This window comes from Parasteatoda tepidariorum, chromosome 3 (genome assembly GCF_982258835.1).
Source record: "Parasteatoda tepidariorum strain Cologne lab strain chromosome 3, Ptep-v5.0, whole genome shotgun sequence".
Lineage (NCBI taxonomy): Eukaryota > Metazoa > Arthropoda > Arachnida > Araneae > Theridiidae > Parasteatoda > Parasteatoda tepidariorum.
The window spans coordinates 115,835,748-115,857,283 of record NC_141757.1 but is presented as its reverse complement, the minus strand read 5'-3'; the positions used below and the strand labels follow the sequence as shown (position 1 = coordinate 115,857,283).

Sequence of the window (21,536 nt, the reverse complement as noted above, 5' to 3'; positions counted from 1 at the left end):
CCCCCCGCCACCAAATCTGAGGCTGTCTGCTGCTATGGAAACAAGACTAGTGCATTTCAGTGAGGGTAGCTTCTCTTCATACTTGGATTAACACAGTAAACTGAAGAAAAAAATTCCCTTTCTTTCCGCAACCCGAGCCAAATCCTGTCCTAAACAATGACCCCACACCCCAACTTGAAATAGTTATATCTCGTTACCATAGTCACTGCCACGAATCTAGACGAGTGGCTAGTGGAGTTATTTTAGATTAACTGTATACTTTTCTTTTGTTCGTGTTTATCTTATTTCTTTAATATTTGTTATTTTTCTATTTGTTTTGCCTAAAAACATTTCTTCCCTCCCCCCCCCCAAAGAAAAAAAATATTTTTACTACTAATGGGGATCATACAATTTTTTTAATTCTGCATGTTTGAGAGCAACACATGTATTATAATCTAAGCTATTGTATATGAATTTGATTTAATCAACAAACAGACTCATCAATGCATGAATTCATTAAAATATGTTATCTTTGCTTTTTACTTGATAAATTTTTTTATTTGTACAAGAACTTTATTGCTTTCCATTTAGCAAAATTTCTTTTTGTTTAATACATACAAATTTTTATAGATATGTTTTTTTCCTTTCATTAATATCCTTTTATTAATAACTTTTTGTAAATGATGATTTTAAAAGGAAAATATCAGTGTAATATTAGTTATATTTGTATGGCTCTTATTTCCATAGTTTATATCTTTTTTAGAAAATGCAATGATATTCAAACACATTTTAGACAGAAAGTATTTAAAATTTATATGTTTTGGAAAATTGATGAAGCAAATTTTATTATGCTAAATATTATTACTTTGATTATGCATAATTGCACTTGTACTTCTTTACAATCATTCTGGAATCACATTCTCAAACTGAATTTTTGAAAAATTTCTTTATTAATATGAAAGTTGTACTTGAGGATTTTAAAAAGAAAATTATCTAATATCATTTGTATGTCTCTTTTTTCCAAAAGTAGCACATTTTTTTTAGAAAATCAAATTACTAAAATATATTTTAGATGGATAAAGCATTTAAAATTAGTATATTTTTAGAAGATTATTGCGAATAAAGTTTAATTACCAATTATTAATATTGTTTAGATTATAAATAATGGAACTTTTGTTTCTTCCACCATTCTAAAATAATCTTGAACTAAATTTATTATTTCTTTAATATTTTTATTCTATTACTTTACTTTTTCAAAATGTTCATTATAATAATTTTTTATTTATTTTACTGTTGTTAATCATAAAATATAGGAACTTTTAAAATTGTATAGGTTTATAACTAAATTAGTATCATCTTTTCATGAAATACATAATTTTTAGCTTGATATCTTATATTAAATAACTTTTAAGATCTTTGTTTTTTTACTTTAAAATCCATTATTAGAAAAAAATAATTAAACTGTTTGTTATAATACTGCCTATTTGATTCCAAATTTTTTTTTTGCTTCTTTGATGTAATTTTTTGTTGTTGTTGTTGTTGTTCATTTTTAGAATGGTGTAAGAATTAGTATTTATTGTCTACCAACATATTTTTTTCCCCTCTTTGTGTACCCTTCAACTGTTTTGGATTTTCTGTAGTTGCAACAGAATATATTTTTCACCCTGGTGACAGAAATTAAGCTTTAAAATCAGGTTTACCAAGTTTGATTTGAAAAAATTTGGACCACCAGACTAAGTAAATTTCATTTAAACATAGATACAGTTAAACTCATTTATTACAAGTACAAAGGATGTGAGGTAATTTCTTGTTTTATCAGCGTGCTTTTTAGACCCCAAATGGTTGGAATTATCAAAAATAAAAAATTTAAATGTGCAAAGCTGGATAATGCTAAAACTGCCTTGCTATAAAAACATCAAGTGTTAAAAAAAAAATTCAAAACTGAGATTTGTATGTGTTTGTCAATTTGGCATAAGCTACACATCATAAATTTTTTTACAATTTTTTTTTTTTTAAATCAGTTTTCTGAAATTCTATTTTGCTGTTGATAGTATTAGCAAATGAAAGAAAATAAATTTTGCAAACCATATTTCTCAAAATCTATCGAGAATCACTTATGTGTTCTTCTGTTTTAAAAAATTACATGGCAGTATAAAAGTTACCTTTTATTGATTATTTTATTTACACTTCTAAGGAAAATACGTAAGACCTTTTTTTAAAATTTTATAATGAGCGTCGAACAGCCGACACAATTCTGAGTTAACAACTGCCAATGTTCAACTCCATAACCTTGTAATTTTGAACCCAACCTAGAAGATAAGGGAACTCCTGGATCAAGCATTGGGAGAAACTAGCCTTCATGGAAGACATTTTGGTGAAATTAACCATTATATATAAAGGAAACATTTGCATTACATATAAAGGAAAATCACTAAAAATCTCCCACAGTTTGCTTGACAGCAAGGGGCCTCTGTTCCGTCTACCACTGGGGATTTTTTACGTCAGCACTGTGGTCGCTCTCAAGACGGGTACAAAATTCATAAAAAAACTTATTTATGATTTTGCTTTCTCTGGACATAAACACTTATGGCGTTTATTAAATTATCCCTAACACCTTAATGATGATAAAAGCAGTTCTGTATTAAGCATGAATTCCTTTCATTAAAGCCTCATCCTTTTCTTTTTTGCACCTTTTCGAATATGTGTAATCATATTATTGATCATTCAGAAAATTCCTTTTTATATTCCATCGGCATCGAAAAATGTTAGGAAACTAAATCTTCCTTTCTGCTCCCTGTTATGCTGTTCTCCGAATTCCTTTTTTCTGTTGAAGCTCTTTATGTTCCCATTACAAAGATGTGTATTGATAAAATAAATTATACCAAGAACTAAAATTTAAAATACTTAAAAAAAAATATTTTTTTTTCAAGCAATGAGTTTTTTTTGCCAATTGCAATAAAAAAGTTTTACCAGAAATTTTTAATTTCCTTGTTAAAATTAAGTCCTACATGTAAGACCTTAGCTTAATGTTAAAATTTATTTAAAAATTTTCTTGTTATAACAGAAATCTTGTTAAATCAGGGAACACAATAAACGAGTTTGACTGTATTAAGAATCTATTAACCAGATAGGCTAATGTCTTCCTTTTTAAAAAATTCTATTTTTAAATTTTTTTTATTTTGAAGTATTTAGAATTTTTAAGAACAAGTTTAATTTTTTTTTAATATTAGTTAACTACTACTGGAAAAATCTTCCACCAAAAGTAAAAAGGCTGGAGGATATGACAATATCTTTATCGATTATAAAAAATTATTTTTCTTAAATATTTATTGGACAATTGAATTTTTTTCTAATATTTATTTAGTTATTTCCAGTTAGAGCATAATTTGATTTAATTATAACAGACATAAAAAAGTATTCTTTTCGAAGTATAAGTTTATATAAATTGTTCGCTTTTTAAATATTTACCTTATAATATATTGCGATGTATATTTGTAAATAGTATTTATGCTAATTAACAGACTTTTATTATGTATATATACCTAGTAATACCATGTTGTTTATTAAATTTTAAAGATTTTTCTACAAGTGATAACTTAAAAAAAACAACTTTATTTAATGAATTTTTAAAACTTTTTATGCATGCACCTCATTAATACCAATCAAAAATTATGAAATACAATGAATTTTTTGCCCAATATTTACTTCCCATTTTGCCCATGTTTTATTCAAATGTAGTGATATCTTTCTATTGAATTGTGATTTTACAAACCAAAATTCATATTTATCGTTTGTAGTTTTGTGTATGTTATTTTTACTACTTCATTATTGTTACCATGACTTTTTATTGTGCATGTGTACCTTGTAACGAATTATATGAACTATGAATTATTGCTTTACATTAATTTCATCCAAGCTTTGAAGTAATTATGTATTTTGAAGAGTGGAACAGTAAATATTATTCATTTTATTTTGTTTATAAGATTGAACTTAAATCAAAGTAATTGTGTAACTAATCATTTGAGTCACAGACTGCTATTTTAAATAGTGTTTATTTTTATATTTTCTTTATTCATATCAAACAAATTAGCTTCGCTTAGCTTAAGAACTCTTTTAACTTTTTATTAAAATAACTATTAGTGATGAAATTTAATATTTGGTGTAACTGAAATATTTAAATTTCACAATATTGTCTGAAGTTTTATTGTCAATGTTTAGCTATTAAGGATTAATTTAAATTCTTCTTCTCCCTCACATATAGTTTTAAAACTAGTTAAACCGAGTGAATCTTTTTGAGAACCTCATCATTGAAGGTTTTTTATATTTCAAAACATTCAAGTTTTTACTTAAACTAAAAAAAAGTTTGTAGAAAGTATGATATTTAAACTGATCTTTATTTGGGGGAGTGGAATAAAGCTAATGATACCTGCCTTATTTTATGGTTAAGAAAAGTAAATAATTCCAGAAAAAAAAACTAATAATTCCTGAAATTTTTTAATTTCTCAAAAATATTTTTTAAAACTTTTTTTATTAAAAATATATTTTTGTATTTGTTTATAATTTTATAAATTTGATAATTATTTTTAAAAAAGGGCAATAATATGCATATATATTCACTGAGAATTGTAACAAAAATTTAAAAATTACTTGCAAGTATGTAAGGGTGAGCTGGTTTTAAAACTAACTTCTTTTGTCTTGTTAGCCCATATTTTTTATTAGTACTTGGGCTAGTTTTTCAAATAAAATGCAGTGGAATTGGAAGAAATGTCTCATATTTATTGTTTAACTTTATATTATATTTATTATAATGTAATATAAAGTTAAAAAAATAGATATCACTATATTATAATTGAATGCTTTGGGGCAATACATCGATAAGCTACATTTTCATATTGTTTAGAATGTTTTTGGTGAAAAACACTAAATTTTTGGTGTCAGCAACAAAACATTTCTTTGTAGTAATCCAGTGGAAATTCCAGAAACTTGTTCATTATCTATACTATGGAAAAGTTCGATGTGAAAATTCACCTTAAAAAAAAACTTTGAATGTTGCCCCAAGCTCTTCAATTACTTTATGAAATGAAAAGTCGTTGTAATTGAAGATAATTTTTTTCTGATCATTTATTAAATAAAAATATATTGTTATAGGCATATATTTTTGTAAACAAAATAATTCTATTGAACCAAATTTTTTAATTCATAGGTGTCAAAACTTATTTAAATTTTTGATTTATTTAAAATATGCATTTTAGAAGGATAATATTTGTTGTTTCACTGTTATAGTTTTTTTCTTTTGCTACAAGCTTTGAACTGAAAAAAAAAAAAACCTGTGATTCATTGAGCTTTCATAATCATTCATAAAAAATCATTGCTGTGAATGTATATTTCTGTAATGAAGACAATCATTTTTAATACCAAATAAAAATCTTATCATGCTTTTTTAAAGAAATCTTTTTTTTTAATTTTGTGTTTTGTTTGATTGCATATAATAATTCTTTTAAACTTTTTCATATTTTAGGAAGGTTTAGGGTAAGTAACATTAGCTTAACTTACACTTTTAATTACAAGTTGAAATTGGAGCACGCTAGCTAACAGAAGGTGGTTGAAAGTTTGATTGATGAGAAATTCTATTAGGTAATATAAACTTTACTTGCACAGGGTAGCTACTTTACAGGAAAATAAGGGAGAACACGGAAAAGGAGGAATTTTAACAAACTGGAAATGTCAGGGAATTTAAAATAAATAAAATCCAAAAATTTAGGGAAAATAAAGTAAATTGATTTTGATATACATAAAAGTCCAATGTTTAAAGTAAACATTTTATGTATAAAAATACCTGACAAAATTCATGTTATCTATTGAAGGGACAGTCCATAAAATCGATGAGGTAAATTTTTTTCTCTAAATGTTTGTAACTAGTAAGTATTGAAATTTAAATGATAGATTCTGTTTATAGCTATCAGAAAACGATTGAAACTAGTATTCTTATTAGACACGCAGCTTCAGATAAGATTGGAGCACTATAGTTAGTCGGGACTTTTGAGTGACGATAAATTCTATTTAGCAATTCCTTTCCTGGCAGTTGGGGAAATGGTTTGAACTTACATTGACATTAGGCACATAGCCCCTTCAAGAGATTTTGGTGTTCTAGCTTGTCAAAAAGTGGTTGAAATATTGATTTCGAAATTCTAGGTAGTTAAAAAAAGTAATGAAAAATGCTTTCCTGACTATTAGAAGTTGGTATTCATTAAAACTTTTAGTTTTCAAAAAATGTTAAAATGAGGCTTTAGTAAACAGTACTCGTTTTTACAGCAACCAGAATATTTTAGTAGGGGTTCTAATCTATATACCAGGGATGAGATTAGCGAAAAGGCAAAAAAGCTGAATTTCCACGATAGTAAATTTTACGCGAGTACAACCCTTTAATAATAAATTCCAGGCAGTTTAAGGTAATAAATAATGTGTTGACATTAGGACTGGGCGATATTAGAAATTATATATCGTGATATATCGTCAGTTTTGCATCGCGATATAGCGATGTATCGCGATATAGTATTTTTGAATTTCATTTACTTTAAGGCACAGAAAGTCAGATTTCTATCAAGACTTCATACGCATATTGATTTAAATCAATTTATAAATTTGAAAATATATATGTTCTGCTTAAGAAAGATATTAAATAAATTGACTAAGATGTACAAATCTTACTTAAAATATTTATTGAAAAAATGTGTGTAGATACAGAATGAAATATTTGCACTTCTTTATCGTTTATAAGGTATAAGCAGTCTTAATTTAAGTTAACCCCTAAAACACCCTTAATGAAAAAAAATATTGTTATTAAACAAAAGCTGATTTTAAAATTTCAAAATATATTTTAATTAAAATAAAAGTTAGATTGACTAAAAGCCGAAGTTTAAAATTAAAAATGTTCGAATTTTAAACTAAAAAGTAAACATAAGATTTGTAATAATTTCTTAAAATTTTCGTTCTCTGAAAGATTTCTCTGTTTAAAAATAAAAAGGGAATTTTATAAAGATATCTAGCTGAAATTATTGAAAGAAAATTTAAAAAATTAAAAAAAAAGCCTGTTAAGAAATTCATTATACACTTAAAACAAAGTGTTAAAAATATTTTTTTTTTTTTTAAAAAAAGAAACTTTTTTTTAACAAATCAATATTTGCTTGTACTATTATGCGTAAATAATTACAGAATTATTAAGTTCGATCGTAATGTTCAAATTCTTAATGAAGAACTAAACACAAGTTTTGTTATATTTTCTAAAAATGATCACGCAAATAACAAAAGATTTCTTAGTTTAAAAATAAAAAAAATAAATAAAAGTGAAATTTATCAATATATTTACCTAACAGCATAGGAACAAAATTTAAAAAATAAGTTCGTTAAAAAATTATTTGTATGCTTAAAACAAAGAGCTAAATAAATTTTAGAAAAAAAAATGCTTCTTAAACACTATTTTTATTATTATTTCATATAAGTAATTAAATTAAATTAAATAATGACCGAATTATGAACGAAAAACAAAGTAAGGCAAAGTTTCTTAATTAAATTCTTAAAAATAAAAACAAAAGAATTGTGATATTCGGTAATATATTTAGCTAATTAACTAATAATATAAAACGAAAATTAAAAAAAAATAATGATTTTACTCTCTAATAAAACGAAGTAGTAATTGATAAAAAAAAAAGAAATGAATAAAATTCGCAAACTTTTCAAATTCTTTTGAACAAATAAAGTTTATTGACTTATGTCCAAAAAATAAGTTTTGTTTTAACTTTATTTCTAAAAATAAAAACAACGCAAGATTTATAAATTTAAAATCAGTAATAGAAGCCCATTAAATAATTAGAAGTTTTATCCGAAAAGTTTTTAATAAATTTAAAAAAAGTAAAAAAATAACCTAACAAATCTATTTACTTTGTAATTTAATTCCTTATGGGTGCCTTAAATTAGATTTCCGATAATTTTCACATTTAAAAATATAAAAAAAGTTTTGTCAGAAAATAAATAAAAAACTTACCTAATTAATGAAGAAACTTTTCTTTATAAATTCTTTTCAATAATAGATTGCGTTCAGAACAAGGTTACGACGGCCATCACGAAGTTAATCCCATTGAAAATAATCTACAAGAAACGATTTCAAATCGCGAAGGTGCGAAAACGAACATGTGATATAACGATATAAGGTCTCAAAAGTGATTCTGATTCTACCGCTCATCAGTCAAGGCCGTCTCAACATAACGAAACAATATCGTCTTCCACAGCGCGAGTTGGCATCGGAACGTAAGAGAAAGTCCTTGCGTGTATCGCTATATCGTTATATCGTCTTCTTCACTCGACGGCTTAAATCACATTTCTGATGTATCGCTTGGAATGAAAGTTGCTGTATCGGTTTGCCGATATAGGCGTTAAATCGATATGTCGCGATATATCGATTTATAGCCCAGTCCTACTCAAGATTTATAAATTTAAAATCAGTAATAGAAGCCCATTAAATTATTAGAAGTTTTATCCGAAAGGTTTTTAATAAATTAAAAGAAAGTAAAAAAATAACCTAACAAATTTATTTACTTTGTAATTTAATTTCTTATGGGTGCCTTAAATTAGATTTCCGATAATTTTCACATTTAAAAATATAAAAAAAGTTTTGTCAGAAAATAAATAAAAAACTTACCTAATTAATGAAGAAACTTTTCTTTATAAATTCTTTTCAATAATAGATTGCGTTCAGAACAAGGTTACGACGGCGATCACGAAGTTAATCCCATTGAAAATAATCTACAAGAAACGATTTCAAATCGCGAAGTTGCGAAAACGAACATGTGATATAACTATATAGGTCTCAAAAGTGATTCTGATTCTACCGCTCATCAGTCAAGGCCGTCTCAACATAACGAAACAATATCGTCTTCCACAGCGCGAGTTGGCATCGGAACGTAAGAGAAAGTCCTTGCGTGTATCGCTATATCGTCTTCTTCACTCGACGGCTTAAATCAGATTTCTGATGCATCGCTTGGAATGAAAGTCGCTGTATCGGTTTGCCGATATAGGCGTTAAATCGATATGTCGCGATATATCGATTTATAGCCCAGTCCTAGTTGACATACAATTGTGAACTAATCTATTATTATATAAATGATTACAATGATACTTAACATTTAGTGAAAATAAAAATTACCAATTGAAAAAATAAAGCTGGAAATTATATTTTCCCTCAGTTCACATAAGAGACAATTATTACTTAAAAAACTACCTGCTTTAGCAAATTAAAACTACTGAGAATATACATTAATATTTCATTTCTTTTAATAAATACTGTTATGTGATTTATAGTAAATATATCAGTAATATTAATTTTTAAATTATATTGAAAACAAAAACTTTAACAATGGACCAAATCATTATGTTCATATCATAGTCTAATCTAAGTAGAGCCCTCTGAAACATATCAATAACAGTGAAGTAGAAATATATAGTAACTCCTTAACATACAAAAATTGCTATTTTAGTTTGAAAAATTACATGACAATCAGCAACTGTTTGGATAATTGTTTTTCATTTGATAAGAATTTTGCATTTTATAGCATAAATAACAGCAATTATAAATAAAATTTTGATGATGAGTTAATTACTCTTTTTCCAAAAAAAAATTAATTAAATCCCTTTTTAAGTGATTGCTTTTGTTTGCTATATCTTTTCTGTTTGCTATATTTAGCCGTCAGTCCATCTTCAAACATCTTGTGACAAATCCTATTTTTCCTTCTTTGCAAGCACAGAATGTAAGTTTTGAATATATTCCCTTCCAGTTTCTCTGATGTTGTAACACTTACATATACTAATAATCGTCGTTAGAAAAATAGTCAACTTTATAGTAACTAATTTTAAAAAAATTACTTCTTACAAGAATCGCGATAGTTGATCTTAAAATTGCGTGAATATGAATAACAATTATGGATTTTGAAATCACATGAATATGAAACTAGATATACGATTTTGAAAATACAAACTTGGATATACACACAACAAATCACAATTTATAATTTTTAGATAGCGTAAATACGAATCATGATGCGTAATTTTTAGATTGCATAAATAAGAATTATGATGAATAATTTTTAGAATGCGAATTCTAATGCCTTATTTTAAAATCATGTATAAATACGAAAATCAATGGTTGATATTATAAACCGCATGAGCAAATCAACACATTGAATTTTAAACTTGCGTGAATACGAATCGCTACATAGGTTTTTAGAAAGACGTAAATAATACGAATCACAATATCGGAATTTTAAATCTCGTAAATAAGAATCGCAGCGTACAATATTCAAATCGCGTGAATAAGAATCGCAACAAGCAAATATGAAAAGCTATGTTTGATATTAAAATCGTGTGAATAAGAATCGAGATATTAGCAGATTCCAGGCTTGGGACCTCTAAAAGGTTTGACAGACGCAGCGTCGTTTGAACTACGAAAATCGGATTTATCTGGAGGGTGGGTAAAAAATTTGGAAAATCTTATCTGCTGCGTGTAAAAGGGGAGAAAATAGCTAAAAATAAGTAAAAATGAGAAAGGATTGGTAGCTATGTAGTTTGAATTTTCTGTTTCTCTTTGAAAATCGGTGAATTTTCTGAAAAAGCGGAATACCTATAAAAAAAAGTGAAATTTTTAGAAAATCTGAATTTTTGATAAAAAAGCTGAAATTCAAGAGATAAAAGTGAAAAAAGCGGAAATCCGCTAAAAAGCGGAAAAATCTCATCCCTGATATACATAAAAATAAATGTTTGCGTGTCCTTTATAAACTCCTCAACCATTCAACTGAGAGTGATGAAATTTGGCATACTGAACCGATTGTTTGAAGCATGAGGAAAGTCACTGCTGGCGCCAGAGCATTCTGTTATGAGCGGTTTTTATTGGTTTGAACTTTCCATTGAGTAAAAATTAAATTCAGACGATTCTGTTTTTTTCCTTCTTTTTTTTTTAATCAAATATTTTGAAGGTAACATCAGTACTGTTTTCAAGTTTATAGCTCACATTAAAAAGAGGCAATTTATTGCACATTTTTTAATGTGAAATAGGTACCTATTGAAATTTTTAAAAAAATGTACTAAAAAGCGAAATTAATAAAGAAATGGTACAAATTTGCTAAAGAGAATCATATTCAATTGCAATGCTCTTATTGGTGCCAATGATGTTTAATTAACTTTGACAATAAGTATTTATTGAAATAAAAAATAAGCTATGTACTAAAAAATGAAGTTAATGGAAAAATGGTACTAATACTTAAAAGAGAAAAGTAAAAACCATTTTTGATGTTGATGCTTAATTTATTTTGGTGATAAGTACTAATTAAATAAAAATAATCTGCTCTGTATTAAAAGCAGAATTAATGAAGAACTAATACTAATTCTTTTAAGAGAATTAAAAATTGCTAAAATATTATAAACTCCAATTATGCCTAAGTAATATTGGTGATAGTGAAATTTAACTTATTGAAATTTAAAAAAAAAAAAACTTACTAAGTACTCATCGCTACACAAAAGCAAAATTAATCAAGAAAAGGTGTAATAGGCATTACTGGTATTAAGGTAATAGGTCCAGTTTTAATTCCTAGGTTCTAAATATACTAATATGGATACAACATATGTTTGTATATTTGACCCCTTTTAGAACTGCATCGATACTTGGAAGCTTTAATATAGATACTGTGAAAATAGGTTTATGGCCTCTCTAAAGGAAAAATCGCTCCAGTGTGCTAAATTTTGAGTATTATCAGTTGTCAAGCCAATAGCATCCAGCCAAATGATTTTGAATACAGTGAATCTTTACTCTGATGGAATGAACTACTAAAAGCGTATTTTGCTTAATCTAATAACACAAATTATAATTAAAAAAAATTTTAACATTATTTTAGCTTTATTCATTGTGTTGGTAAATGACTAAATTTTGTGCATAATTTCGTTGCGCAGTACTAATTTGTTTACTTTTCTCACTCTGTACAAAGAACGGATATTCAGCTAGTTAAAATATTTCTCATACTTTCCTGATTTATATTGTCCTGCTTTGAAGAGACATTATAAACATACCTAGGAATTCTTGTAAAATTAATAACAATATTAAATATTCTTCCAAAACTATTAGTGAACTTTGAAACTATTGTCATTAATGGAACTTACGGACACATATTATGTTCTTTACTTATTACAATATGTACTATATAAGTGTGAATTATTTTTTTTAATGGAGTATGAATAAAAAGGCAGTGTTGTTAAGGGATGGGGCTTATTTTTAGAAAAAGGAGTATTTTTGCACTCCCAATATTTTTTCCAAAAGAATAAAAATTTGGTACAGTACAGAACCCATTATCCGGAAATCAGAAAACCAAAAAACCGGAACAAAATTCGATAAATTTTCCCGCAATTTTTAAAAACAATTTTTTTTTTTCCTCTTAAGATTTTTCTTTTTTTTTTTTGAAAGATTTTCACCTTACCATCATTTTGGAAATTATTAGTGTATTACTTCATCATTTTTTCTTCTTTTTAAGATTATTTCCAAATATTTTTTTTTTTTAGTTGGGTTTAACAATAAAAAAACGGCTTTTTGTAGCGATTCAGAAAACCGGAAAAATCAGTTATCCGGAATAGCGATGGTCCCGATCATTCCGGATAATCGGTTCCCTACTGTACTTATACGAATAGTATACTTTTTGAGCACTTTTATCATAATCTTTTAAAATTTAATAAAAGTTTTAAAACAAAAAAATAAACCTTTATAAACTTAAGTTTGTGCATAGATGTTTTATAGACATAAAATTTTAAAAATGAATTAGTTTTCTTGACAAGTTTTATTTTCAAATAAATAACAGAATATTTATCATAAATCATAATATATAACAAATCGAAATCTTAGTGATATAACATATCAAGTTAGTTCACTATCTTTTATCATTATGTTTATGCTTAGAATGAGATCTATCATTTAAGTCATTTCTTTTTTTCTTCTTTGAGTCTTGAGTAATATAATCACTATGCCTTTTAAATGTGTCTCTTTCACTCTGTGTTATGTCTCGTTGTCTTTTCTCTCTACGTTCATTATGATTAGAGTTACTCATTAACATATGTTTTAAGAATCTTTGGCTAGGACGATAATTTGGAGGTTTTGCCCAACTATGAGCACCATATTGTTCAGCTCTAATGGAGGCACATTTGACATCTCGCATAAGTTCCTTTTTGGCAAGCTCTAATATTTCCTCATCTTTTGTTTTCTCTGGTTTCTCTTCTTGAGGTGGGGTATTAATTGTGTCTGGAAATACAAAAAAATATATTTGTGAAAAATAATTTCAAAATTTTTTCAAATGATTCATTATATTAAGACAAAAATTTTTACTGTTCCATTAAAAAAAGAGAAGAAAAAAATGAAAAATACGACGAAAGCCAAATTATGATGAGAGAATTCATGACCACAAAGGCAACTCTTCACCTCAATGGTCAATATATTTTATTTTACAGCCGCCACAGAACAGCCAGTCCAATTTTTTTGGTTTATGACTACAAATGTTTAACTCCGCAGTATTGTAATTATTGAACCCAATCTAGAAGACAAGGGAACTCCTGTATCAAGTTTTGTAAGAAAATTCCCTCTGTGGAGGACTTCATGTTGGAATTAACTTGCATTTGTGTCACACGTAGACGAAAACCATCCACGGTTAGCCTGGCAGCAAGGGGATTCTAACCCATGATCCATCTACCACTGAGGATATGTTACGCCAGCACTGTGGTCGGTGCAAGCTGGATTTGGAATTCGTATTCACCAGTCATCGCTGGGCTTTGAACCCAGTTCACCTCATTGGAAGGGGAATACTCTAACCCCATAGCCATCAGTATAGGGAATAAGGGAAGCAGTGGCATATAACCTTAATAAAAAACAGTAATGGTATACTGGACAAACATGTACTTTTTTTTTAGATAAATGCACAAGATTTGTTTAAAATAATACATTTTAACCTATTTACGAGAATCAAAATATTGGTAACTTTAGTTAATTTTGTTACATCTATAAAAGGAGAAGCTTTCACCCAGGAACTCTCCTACTCAATGAAATCATAATTTGGATGTGTCCATGAAATAAATAAGTTATAACTTGATTAAGTATATTTTTTAATTAGCCTAATTGAAATTAATGCTAAATAACAATATGTTCTTACCAAGACATATGTCTTATATTTATACGTCATCTATGTCTTAAATTTGCTGCCAGATTAGATATACCAAAAGAAAAAAAAACACAAAAACATAATTTTGATGTTTTGTAATTATCAGAGTAATTTGGAGCAATTACCTCAAATAAATGTAACATTGGATAAAAGTTTGTCACAAAAATAAAAGTCTCCAATTCTGGACAGTATAATCTATGGAAAAACTAAAATAGTTCCATATTCATAATTTTTAGTCATCAGGATCATTAAGAGTAATCTTCGTAATAGCTAGTAATGTGAAATAACACATTCTAAGCAGAGTAGAAGTCTCAAATTTGAAGAGGATTACACTAACTGGGATATTACTTTTATGCAGCATCGAAATGTAATTTTTAATTATAGTTCCAAGAAACTAAAAATCATTGTTTGCATCCATTCCAAAGTTTAAAGCTGTTTCTTCAAACTATTTAAAACATGAAAAATTGCAGACTACCACGTATACAATCACACGAGCATAATCAGCGATATATAATTTCCCTTTCTTTTAAACACAGTTTTTTTTCTAAAATAAATTAAAAAAAAAACAACAACAACTTAAATCTGGTAAAAGAGCTACATTTGTCTGGTTTAAAAATCTAACAACCCTATTTATGCATCAGTTTTAAAACTTGGAAATACATAAATTTATAAGATTTAATAAATATGAAAAATATGTAATTTTTTATCTTTGAAATTCTATTCATTGCACTTTTATAATAATTTATACAGAAAAATGTGTAACAATTCATATCCTCAGAAAGAAAAAAAAAGTGTTTGTTTACGAAAATTGAAGAGTGGACTATAGAACATTCTCAACGAAGAACGAACAAGTTATAATTATAAAAGAAAACAATTTAGGAAATGGTCACCAAATTGGCAAATTATCTTTTATACGGCGACAAAAACAAATTTAGATCCATCACATTTAGGGGTCTGTCTAGGTTTTTTTAAGAGGTGCCCATTTTGTGAAAATTTAGACATAATTTGTGAAAATTAATAATTACATTAAAAAATCAACAATAAAATAAGAAAATATTTCAAAAATTTTCACTATAAATAAAAATAATTCATGACTGGTGAATTTCTATATATATTTTTCCCATTTGTTCAAAAACAATTTTGCTAATTGGCTTAAAATTGTATTTTAATTTAACAATCCATAAAAATCATTGTCCACAGTAGTTGCATCATCAGCCATAGAATGGTTTCAAGACCTCGCCACATATACTCCCCGAGGTAGCTGTTGAATTGTCCCTCTGTGTGGCTAGACTAGTATGATTTTTTAAAGATCTTTTAATTGCACCTCAGGTGCCTCAATGGAATTAGTATGGGCACCGATATCTGTGTCCTTAAAGGTCAGACTGTGGGTGACCTTCAAATGATCATATCCCTCATCTGAGAGGCAGTTATAGGCCCTCTAACAGTCACACACAATAATGGACCCTGGCATTATCCATTCTTTATTTACTTTCAATAACTTTTTATTGTCCGTTGCTCAACCGCTCGAAGAAAGAAAGAAAATTTATTCGTTTCCCTTTCAATCTAGCCAAACACCCATTGAATATTCAAAGACTTACCCCTTCTATACTTCATTTTTCCAAAAATTGCTCTCATCAGTTTCCACAACAACAACATTCATTCCTGCTATCTTAACACTTTCTTTTACTATTGCAACCATGCATACCTCTCGACAAAACATATACCAATCAACCACAGTGTTCTTATTAATTTTAACTTCATTCACAACAAATTCATTCATATCTTCTAAACAAATACCTTGTCACACGCAAAACATTACATACTTAATTTACTTATAGAAAACCACACACCCTTCCTAACACTCCGACAAGCACGCACAACCACAGTCAATCCACGCTTTCAACATCTCCATTCAAAACCATCCATCATATCCTTTTGATCAATCTAACTCATTTGTTCTCTACATTTAGAGCATTCATACATTTTCGATATTAAATTTTGATTCCTACACCCCTCAATCATCGCTCTCTTACCTTTCGCATTCAATAAAATTAAAACTTGAATCATCCATTCGCTCACCATTTTCAACCGATACCGCACGATAAAATATAAAATAATTAAGATGATTCTAACAGCAAGACACCAGAAGCACGGTGAAGTAATAAACTCTCAACATATCAAATAATCAAACAGATTTAAGAATATTGGTGGTGTGATCGGACGTTCAAAGTAATCTCGCTAAAATATCATCCAGAAACCTAGTTTAGAGAGATTTTAAAAATTTGCTTGGCGAAATATATAAAAATCGCCGCGGGGTGGGCTATTCCAGGATCCACCCCAACAAACCTAATCAGTTCTATAACCCTACTGTGTAAAATTTCCTTGCTGTGATCTGGGGTGGAATAATCGCCAACTCTTGGAAATTTGAGGGTAGTTTCCTGCGAGAAACTGAAACAAACATAATAGAAAGGGATCAACTCGAAAGGTATAACTCGTAGCCACCCCCGGGCAAACATCTACATGTTTATTTTTTTTTTAAATTTGCAAGTTTAAAACCTACTTGGCGATTGTAGTTGGCGCGACAGATCACGATAAGGAAATATCCCCTCCTTTAGAATACTTCCTAAGTAACGCATTTAGCAAAGACATGGAAAAAAATTTCAAATATTAAAAGAGTGAGTAGGCTACGCATGCAGTACTGTTAACATATTTTAGAAATTATAATTTACTAACCATTTACTTTCGTTTCTTCCATTAGCAATAACTTCTCAAAATTTTACATGACAAAGTAATGAAATCTACATTAGAAAAACTAACTTAAGGAACAAACAGGCTAATTGGTGCTTAGCTTTTTTAAAAGGCTTTGCAATAATTTTAAAATTTGCTTCCAGCTTACATGTTTTTAAAGCGCTATTCCCACTACTGTATGTGTAAGATATACATGTGTAGAGCCGGAGTTATCGACAATGCCAACCTTCATCTATCAATTGGTACAACGTGATTGAATCAAGTAAGCATGTCACCACAATACTCCCCCACCAGAATTTTATCAGGAATGGAATTCGATGAACGAATCTCACTAGTTGCTGCACTTGTGAAAAACCGGGGGAGCTTTGTTGAGTGCTGAATGTGAGAGGTGTATTAACATCACGTTGTAGCGTTCGTTGTTGCTTCCATGTTGCATTTTGCAGTCACAAGTAGCAAGTCAACTGTTCAATGTGGACTATCCATCGTAGTAGGCGTTACCGTCAAGTTATTTTGCGAAGTGGGCACTACTGCGTGTTCAAATCACGTCCGGGTCACCAATGTGGGGGCGGAGTTATTGACAATGCCAACCTTCATCTATCAAAAGGTACCTCGTGATTGAATCAAGTTAGCATGTCTTATATACCAGTGAATTGATGTTTAATATTCGTAGTGGTAGATACGCCACACATGCATGAAACCGGTAGAAGAGCATATGCAAATTTTACTGGTGCATGCATATAGGGCTATGGAACCGAATCCCTGTTTGCTTCTTATTTATTTATCTGACACTAGAATTACACATTGGGCTCATGATGACGGTCTGACGAACATCTTTGAGGATGAACCAAGGATGTGTCATCACAATCATGATCCTCTGCAGAGGGGAAGGCTCCCCGCTTCGGTTGCCTGACAACCTGTGTGTGAATTCGAGCATTTTACTGAAGAATAGTTTAACGAGTATCGATACCGCACATCCTCGGTCCCTTCGCAAACTGATAAAATGATCATCCACCCGCTCACTGACCATTGCTAATCAAGGGAGCATTCCCACCACCTGTGGAAAAAAAATCGCCTGTGCAAATTTGGAGATATGAACGAGAACCTGATTGACGAGTTTTTCGCAAGTAAATGCATTACACCAATCAGGTTTTTAATCTCAAAATTCGCATACGTGAGTTGCAGTGTGAGTGGCCCTTAATGCTAGGAGTCTACTGTGAGATAACTGGGGCACTATTCCACGAAACTTCGCCTAATTGTTGATTTTCTAATCGGCTGATTATTGTTCTAATTATTAGAGAACTGGTTTCACCAACTTAATCAAAACTCCTGCTACGGCTGATTAGCTGATGCGCGGTGAAAGCTGTAGTAGTCGATAACGTAACTGAAGTCTGAACTGTGCTTGGTTTACTGGTTTATGATTCAAAATGTTTGTAACGGAAACGCATATTTGTCCTTTGTTTTTTTTATATTATAGTGAGAAAAACGTATCATCAAAATATTGAAACAAAAACATTCGAGAGCCCCTAATTTTCCCAATTCTGATACTAAAAAAAATTACTCACTGAGTTAATAGTAAAAAGAAAACATGCAATTGAGAACAAAAAAAAAAGAAGAAGAAAAAAGAAAAAGAAACTGATGCAGTGAATGATAAAAGAGAAGATACGGAATGGGTAAAAATTGCTATAGAATTTAATGGCACAAGTTTGAAGCAGCGATCGGAATCCTCACTAAGAAATTTATGGGACAACATGAAAAGAAATGACAGGAAAACGTAATCAAATCATAAAGTTGAAACCTTCAAGACAGGTAAGTTTATTATTCATATACTAATTTTAACTAAGATTGAATTATATATTACAGTTCATAATAAGATGCAGGCGCCTGTTTCTTATTATGCAGTGCGCACTGCACAATGCAGTTTTGTTTATTAAACAGAATGAATTTAAAAACAAATTGATTCGTTGCCCAGTATTTACGTAATTACTATAAAGTGTCTTAAAAAATGACACCATCTGGACAACTTTCTTACTTCATTTACAACTGAGATTAGTAGAACTGAGTGTAGAAAATTTCTAATATATTCTTCAAGCATCACGATATTTCGATAGTAGTATAGACAGCGCTACAGCGTACAGCGGGGGGTCCCTATTCCTGACGTCATCACAGAAAGTCAAGGGGTGCTTATTTCTGCCCAACCGGAAGTTGCTTATTTCTGCCCGCCTACAACCGGAAGTTGTTTATTTCTGCCCCCCCCCCCCACCGGAAGTTGCTCATTTCTGCCCGTCTATAACCGGAAGTTGCTTATTTCTGCCCGTATACTTATTTCTGCCCGCCTGTAGTTTCGATTTTAGTTTCGGTTTCTGTTTATTATTTAATTTATTAGTTTTCTGAGGGTGGCAACACTTATTATTTTTAATATTAGTTTTTAAGGATGGCAACACTTAGAAACTTTGTTATTTGGGGAGATATTGTATATTATGAAGTTATGACGTCATCTCTTATTACATAACACATAAATGATATCATACTTTTACTCTAGTGGCGCCATCTATGTGAGAATTTTAGAAATAAAATAACTTTAAATCTATTTTAATGTTTAAATCTGTTTTAATATTATTTATTAAATATAATTAAGGCTGAGGATCGAACTCACGCCATCAAAAAGCCTTCGTGGGTCAGTAGTTGGATATCATAACCACTGACCCACGAATGCTTGGTTAGATATGTGTTAATAAGTTAAACCTTTGTATAGTGAACACGTGTATAAATAAAAGCTGTTTGATAACGATATCATCCTACAGTTTCATCGATATATTTTTCACTTAACCTTTTGACAGTTATTAAATAATTATTTCTGCCCCTCTTAATGTTATTATAACTTTCTCTGGTTGGCAACGGTACTGACCATACACCTGTTTTGTGTGACGTGTTTTGTGTGATAACACAACTACTGATTACAGAGCGAGTCATTCTGATAAGGTTTAACAAGTTGGATCTTGGTCTATGACGTGTGTGTTGAATTCAGTTCCTTTCACTTGCGCTGGTAAGTAGTTAAGCATGTGACAGTTTCATATTTTTCTGATTGGCTGTTAGAGTTATATTCCTTTGTTGGCAACGATTAATACTGTGTTGATTATAATTTCCCTATCGTATATAACAAGTTCCTTTGCTCTGGCGTATGTAGTTACTTCGTGAAAATTGTTAATATTTATTTCTTAAGTGGAGTTTTACAGTCTTTAGATAGTTATGGAAGCCAACTCTTCATTAAAAAGAAAACACGATGAAATACAAGTAAGTACTTCTATATTTTTTACCCTTATTTTATCTTCATGTGTAATAATATTTTTATTTAATGTTAATAGATTTTCCAGGCTAAACATAATTTTTAATTTCTTTTACTAAATGTTTTTAACACTCCTATTCGAAACTTATCCTTATATTTTACTTTTAAACTTTACATTAAATATTAATATACAATTTGCTTAGAAATTATATTTTACTCTTAAACTTTACATTATATATTAATATACAATTTACTTAGAAATAGTAGTTCGAAATAATGTAGTTAATGTCTAAACAGTAATTAGGTTTTGCTTGTTTGTTTTTCTTGGTGACTCAAAACATTTCTTTTTTACATTTTTAGGATGTACCAAAGAGGAAAGGTCTTTTCCAAGAGGGTGCCTATCCAGAACATTATTTTCCTATTGGAGACAACCACTTTATACTAGCAAGTGCTTTTAAGGAGAAAACTTCGATTCACATTAGAAAGTTCAATCGATATGGAAACAACTATTATCCCTCGACAGTTGGTCTGACGTTGCAACCGGAGCAGTTTAATATTTGTTTCAAGCATGGGCCTCCTACTAACATATTTGACATTGTGGAAATCAATCTTGCTTTAGAGGCTCTCAATCCAGACAACAAAAAGGATTTCTACATTCTGATGACTGATGACGGCAAATACTCCTTGACTCATGAACATACGTGTCGAAGTGGTCGCGTGTACAAATTCCCCCTCGATATCACATTTGCCCAGTGGATGGCTATCAGACGTGTACAGGAGGAAGTGATATCCAGCTACATCACCCTGAAGTTCAAGTCTAGAGACTTTTTAAAAACTTTTAAAATGATATCAAAACGCTTGCTACCAGTGGAGAAGCCAAACAGTAGCCGCTATGAAGAAGCGGAGAGAAGTATGAACCACTGCCTCACCCTAGTGTTATATAGACTCATCGGTGAAAAAAAGGGTCTTAGCCCTCCTCTGAGAGTGGAAGATGAAGACGTTGAGGTGGGTGATTTAGTACCCGTGAAGGACTTTAATGAGTCCTGTATGTACCTCAATGTTGTGGGAGTTGTGAAAGACTTTGAAAAAGAACTATGTGAAAACGAACTTTATCCAGAACGTGAACCGCTCATTGACTTTTTAAGTGAGACTTATTTAAAAAATATACGGTTGGATGTATGTATAGATGCTGCTAGAAAAGATTTCTGTTCGTATGAATTTTAATTTGTTATATTTATTATTATTTTTAATTTGTTTTCTAAATAAATGTAATTATGTTAACTACATATTTT

General features: G+C 29.4%; 3 protein-coding genes across 3 annotated transcripts in view; 2 read left to right on the top strand and 1 right to left on the bottom strand.

The window, feature by feature from the left end:
- Nucleotides 1–12,826: 12,826 nt before the first annotated feature.
- Nucleotides 12,827–17,099, bottom strand: LOC107437169 (uncharacterized). Its single transcript, XM_016049079.4, has 2 exons — nucleotides 16,947–17,099; nucleotides 12,827–13,303 (listed from the first exon to the last, which is right to left on the bottom strand). The coding sequence occupies exons 1-2, from the start codon at nucleotides 16,966–16,968 to the stop codon at nucleotides 12,936–12,938; spliced, it is 390 nt and encodes a 129-aa protein (XP_015904565.3). The 5' UTR covers nucleotides 16,969–17,099; the 3' UTR covers nucleotides 12,827–12,935.
- Nucleotides 17,100–18,597: 1,498 nt separating this feature from the next.
- Nucleotides 18,598–21,536, top strand: part of LOC107450323 (F-box/LRR-repeat protein 12) — a 98,971-nt gene continuing 96,032 nt past the window's right edge. The window contains exon 1 of the mRNA XM_043052157.3: nucleotides 18,598–18,767. Coding sequence (XP_042908091.1) covers nucleotides 18,720–18,767 — 48 coding nt within the window. The 5' untranslated portion in view covers nucleotides 18,598–18,719. The remainder of the gene's footprint in view (nucleotides 18,768–21,536) is intronic.
- Nucleotides 20,065–21,528, top strand: LOC147814214 (uncharacterized). The gene is made up of 2 exons (XM_087159960.1): nucleotides 20,065–20,252; nucleotides 20,605–21,528. The coding sequence occupies exons 1-2, from the start codon at nucleotides 20,208–20,210 to the stop codon at nucleotides 21,466–21,468; spliced, it is 909 nt and encodes a 302-aa protein (XP_087016086.1). The 5' UTR covers nucleotides 20,065–20,207; the 3' UTR covers nucleotides 21,469–21,528.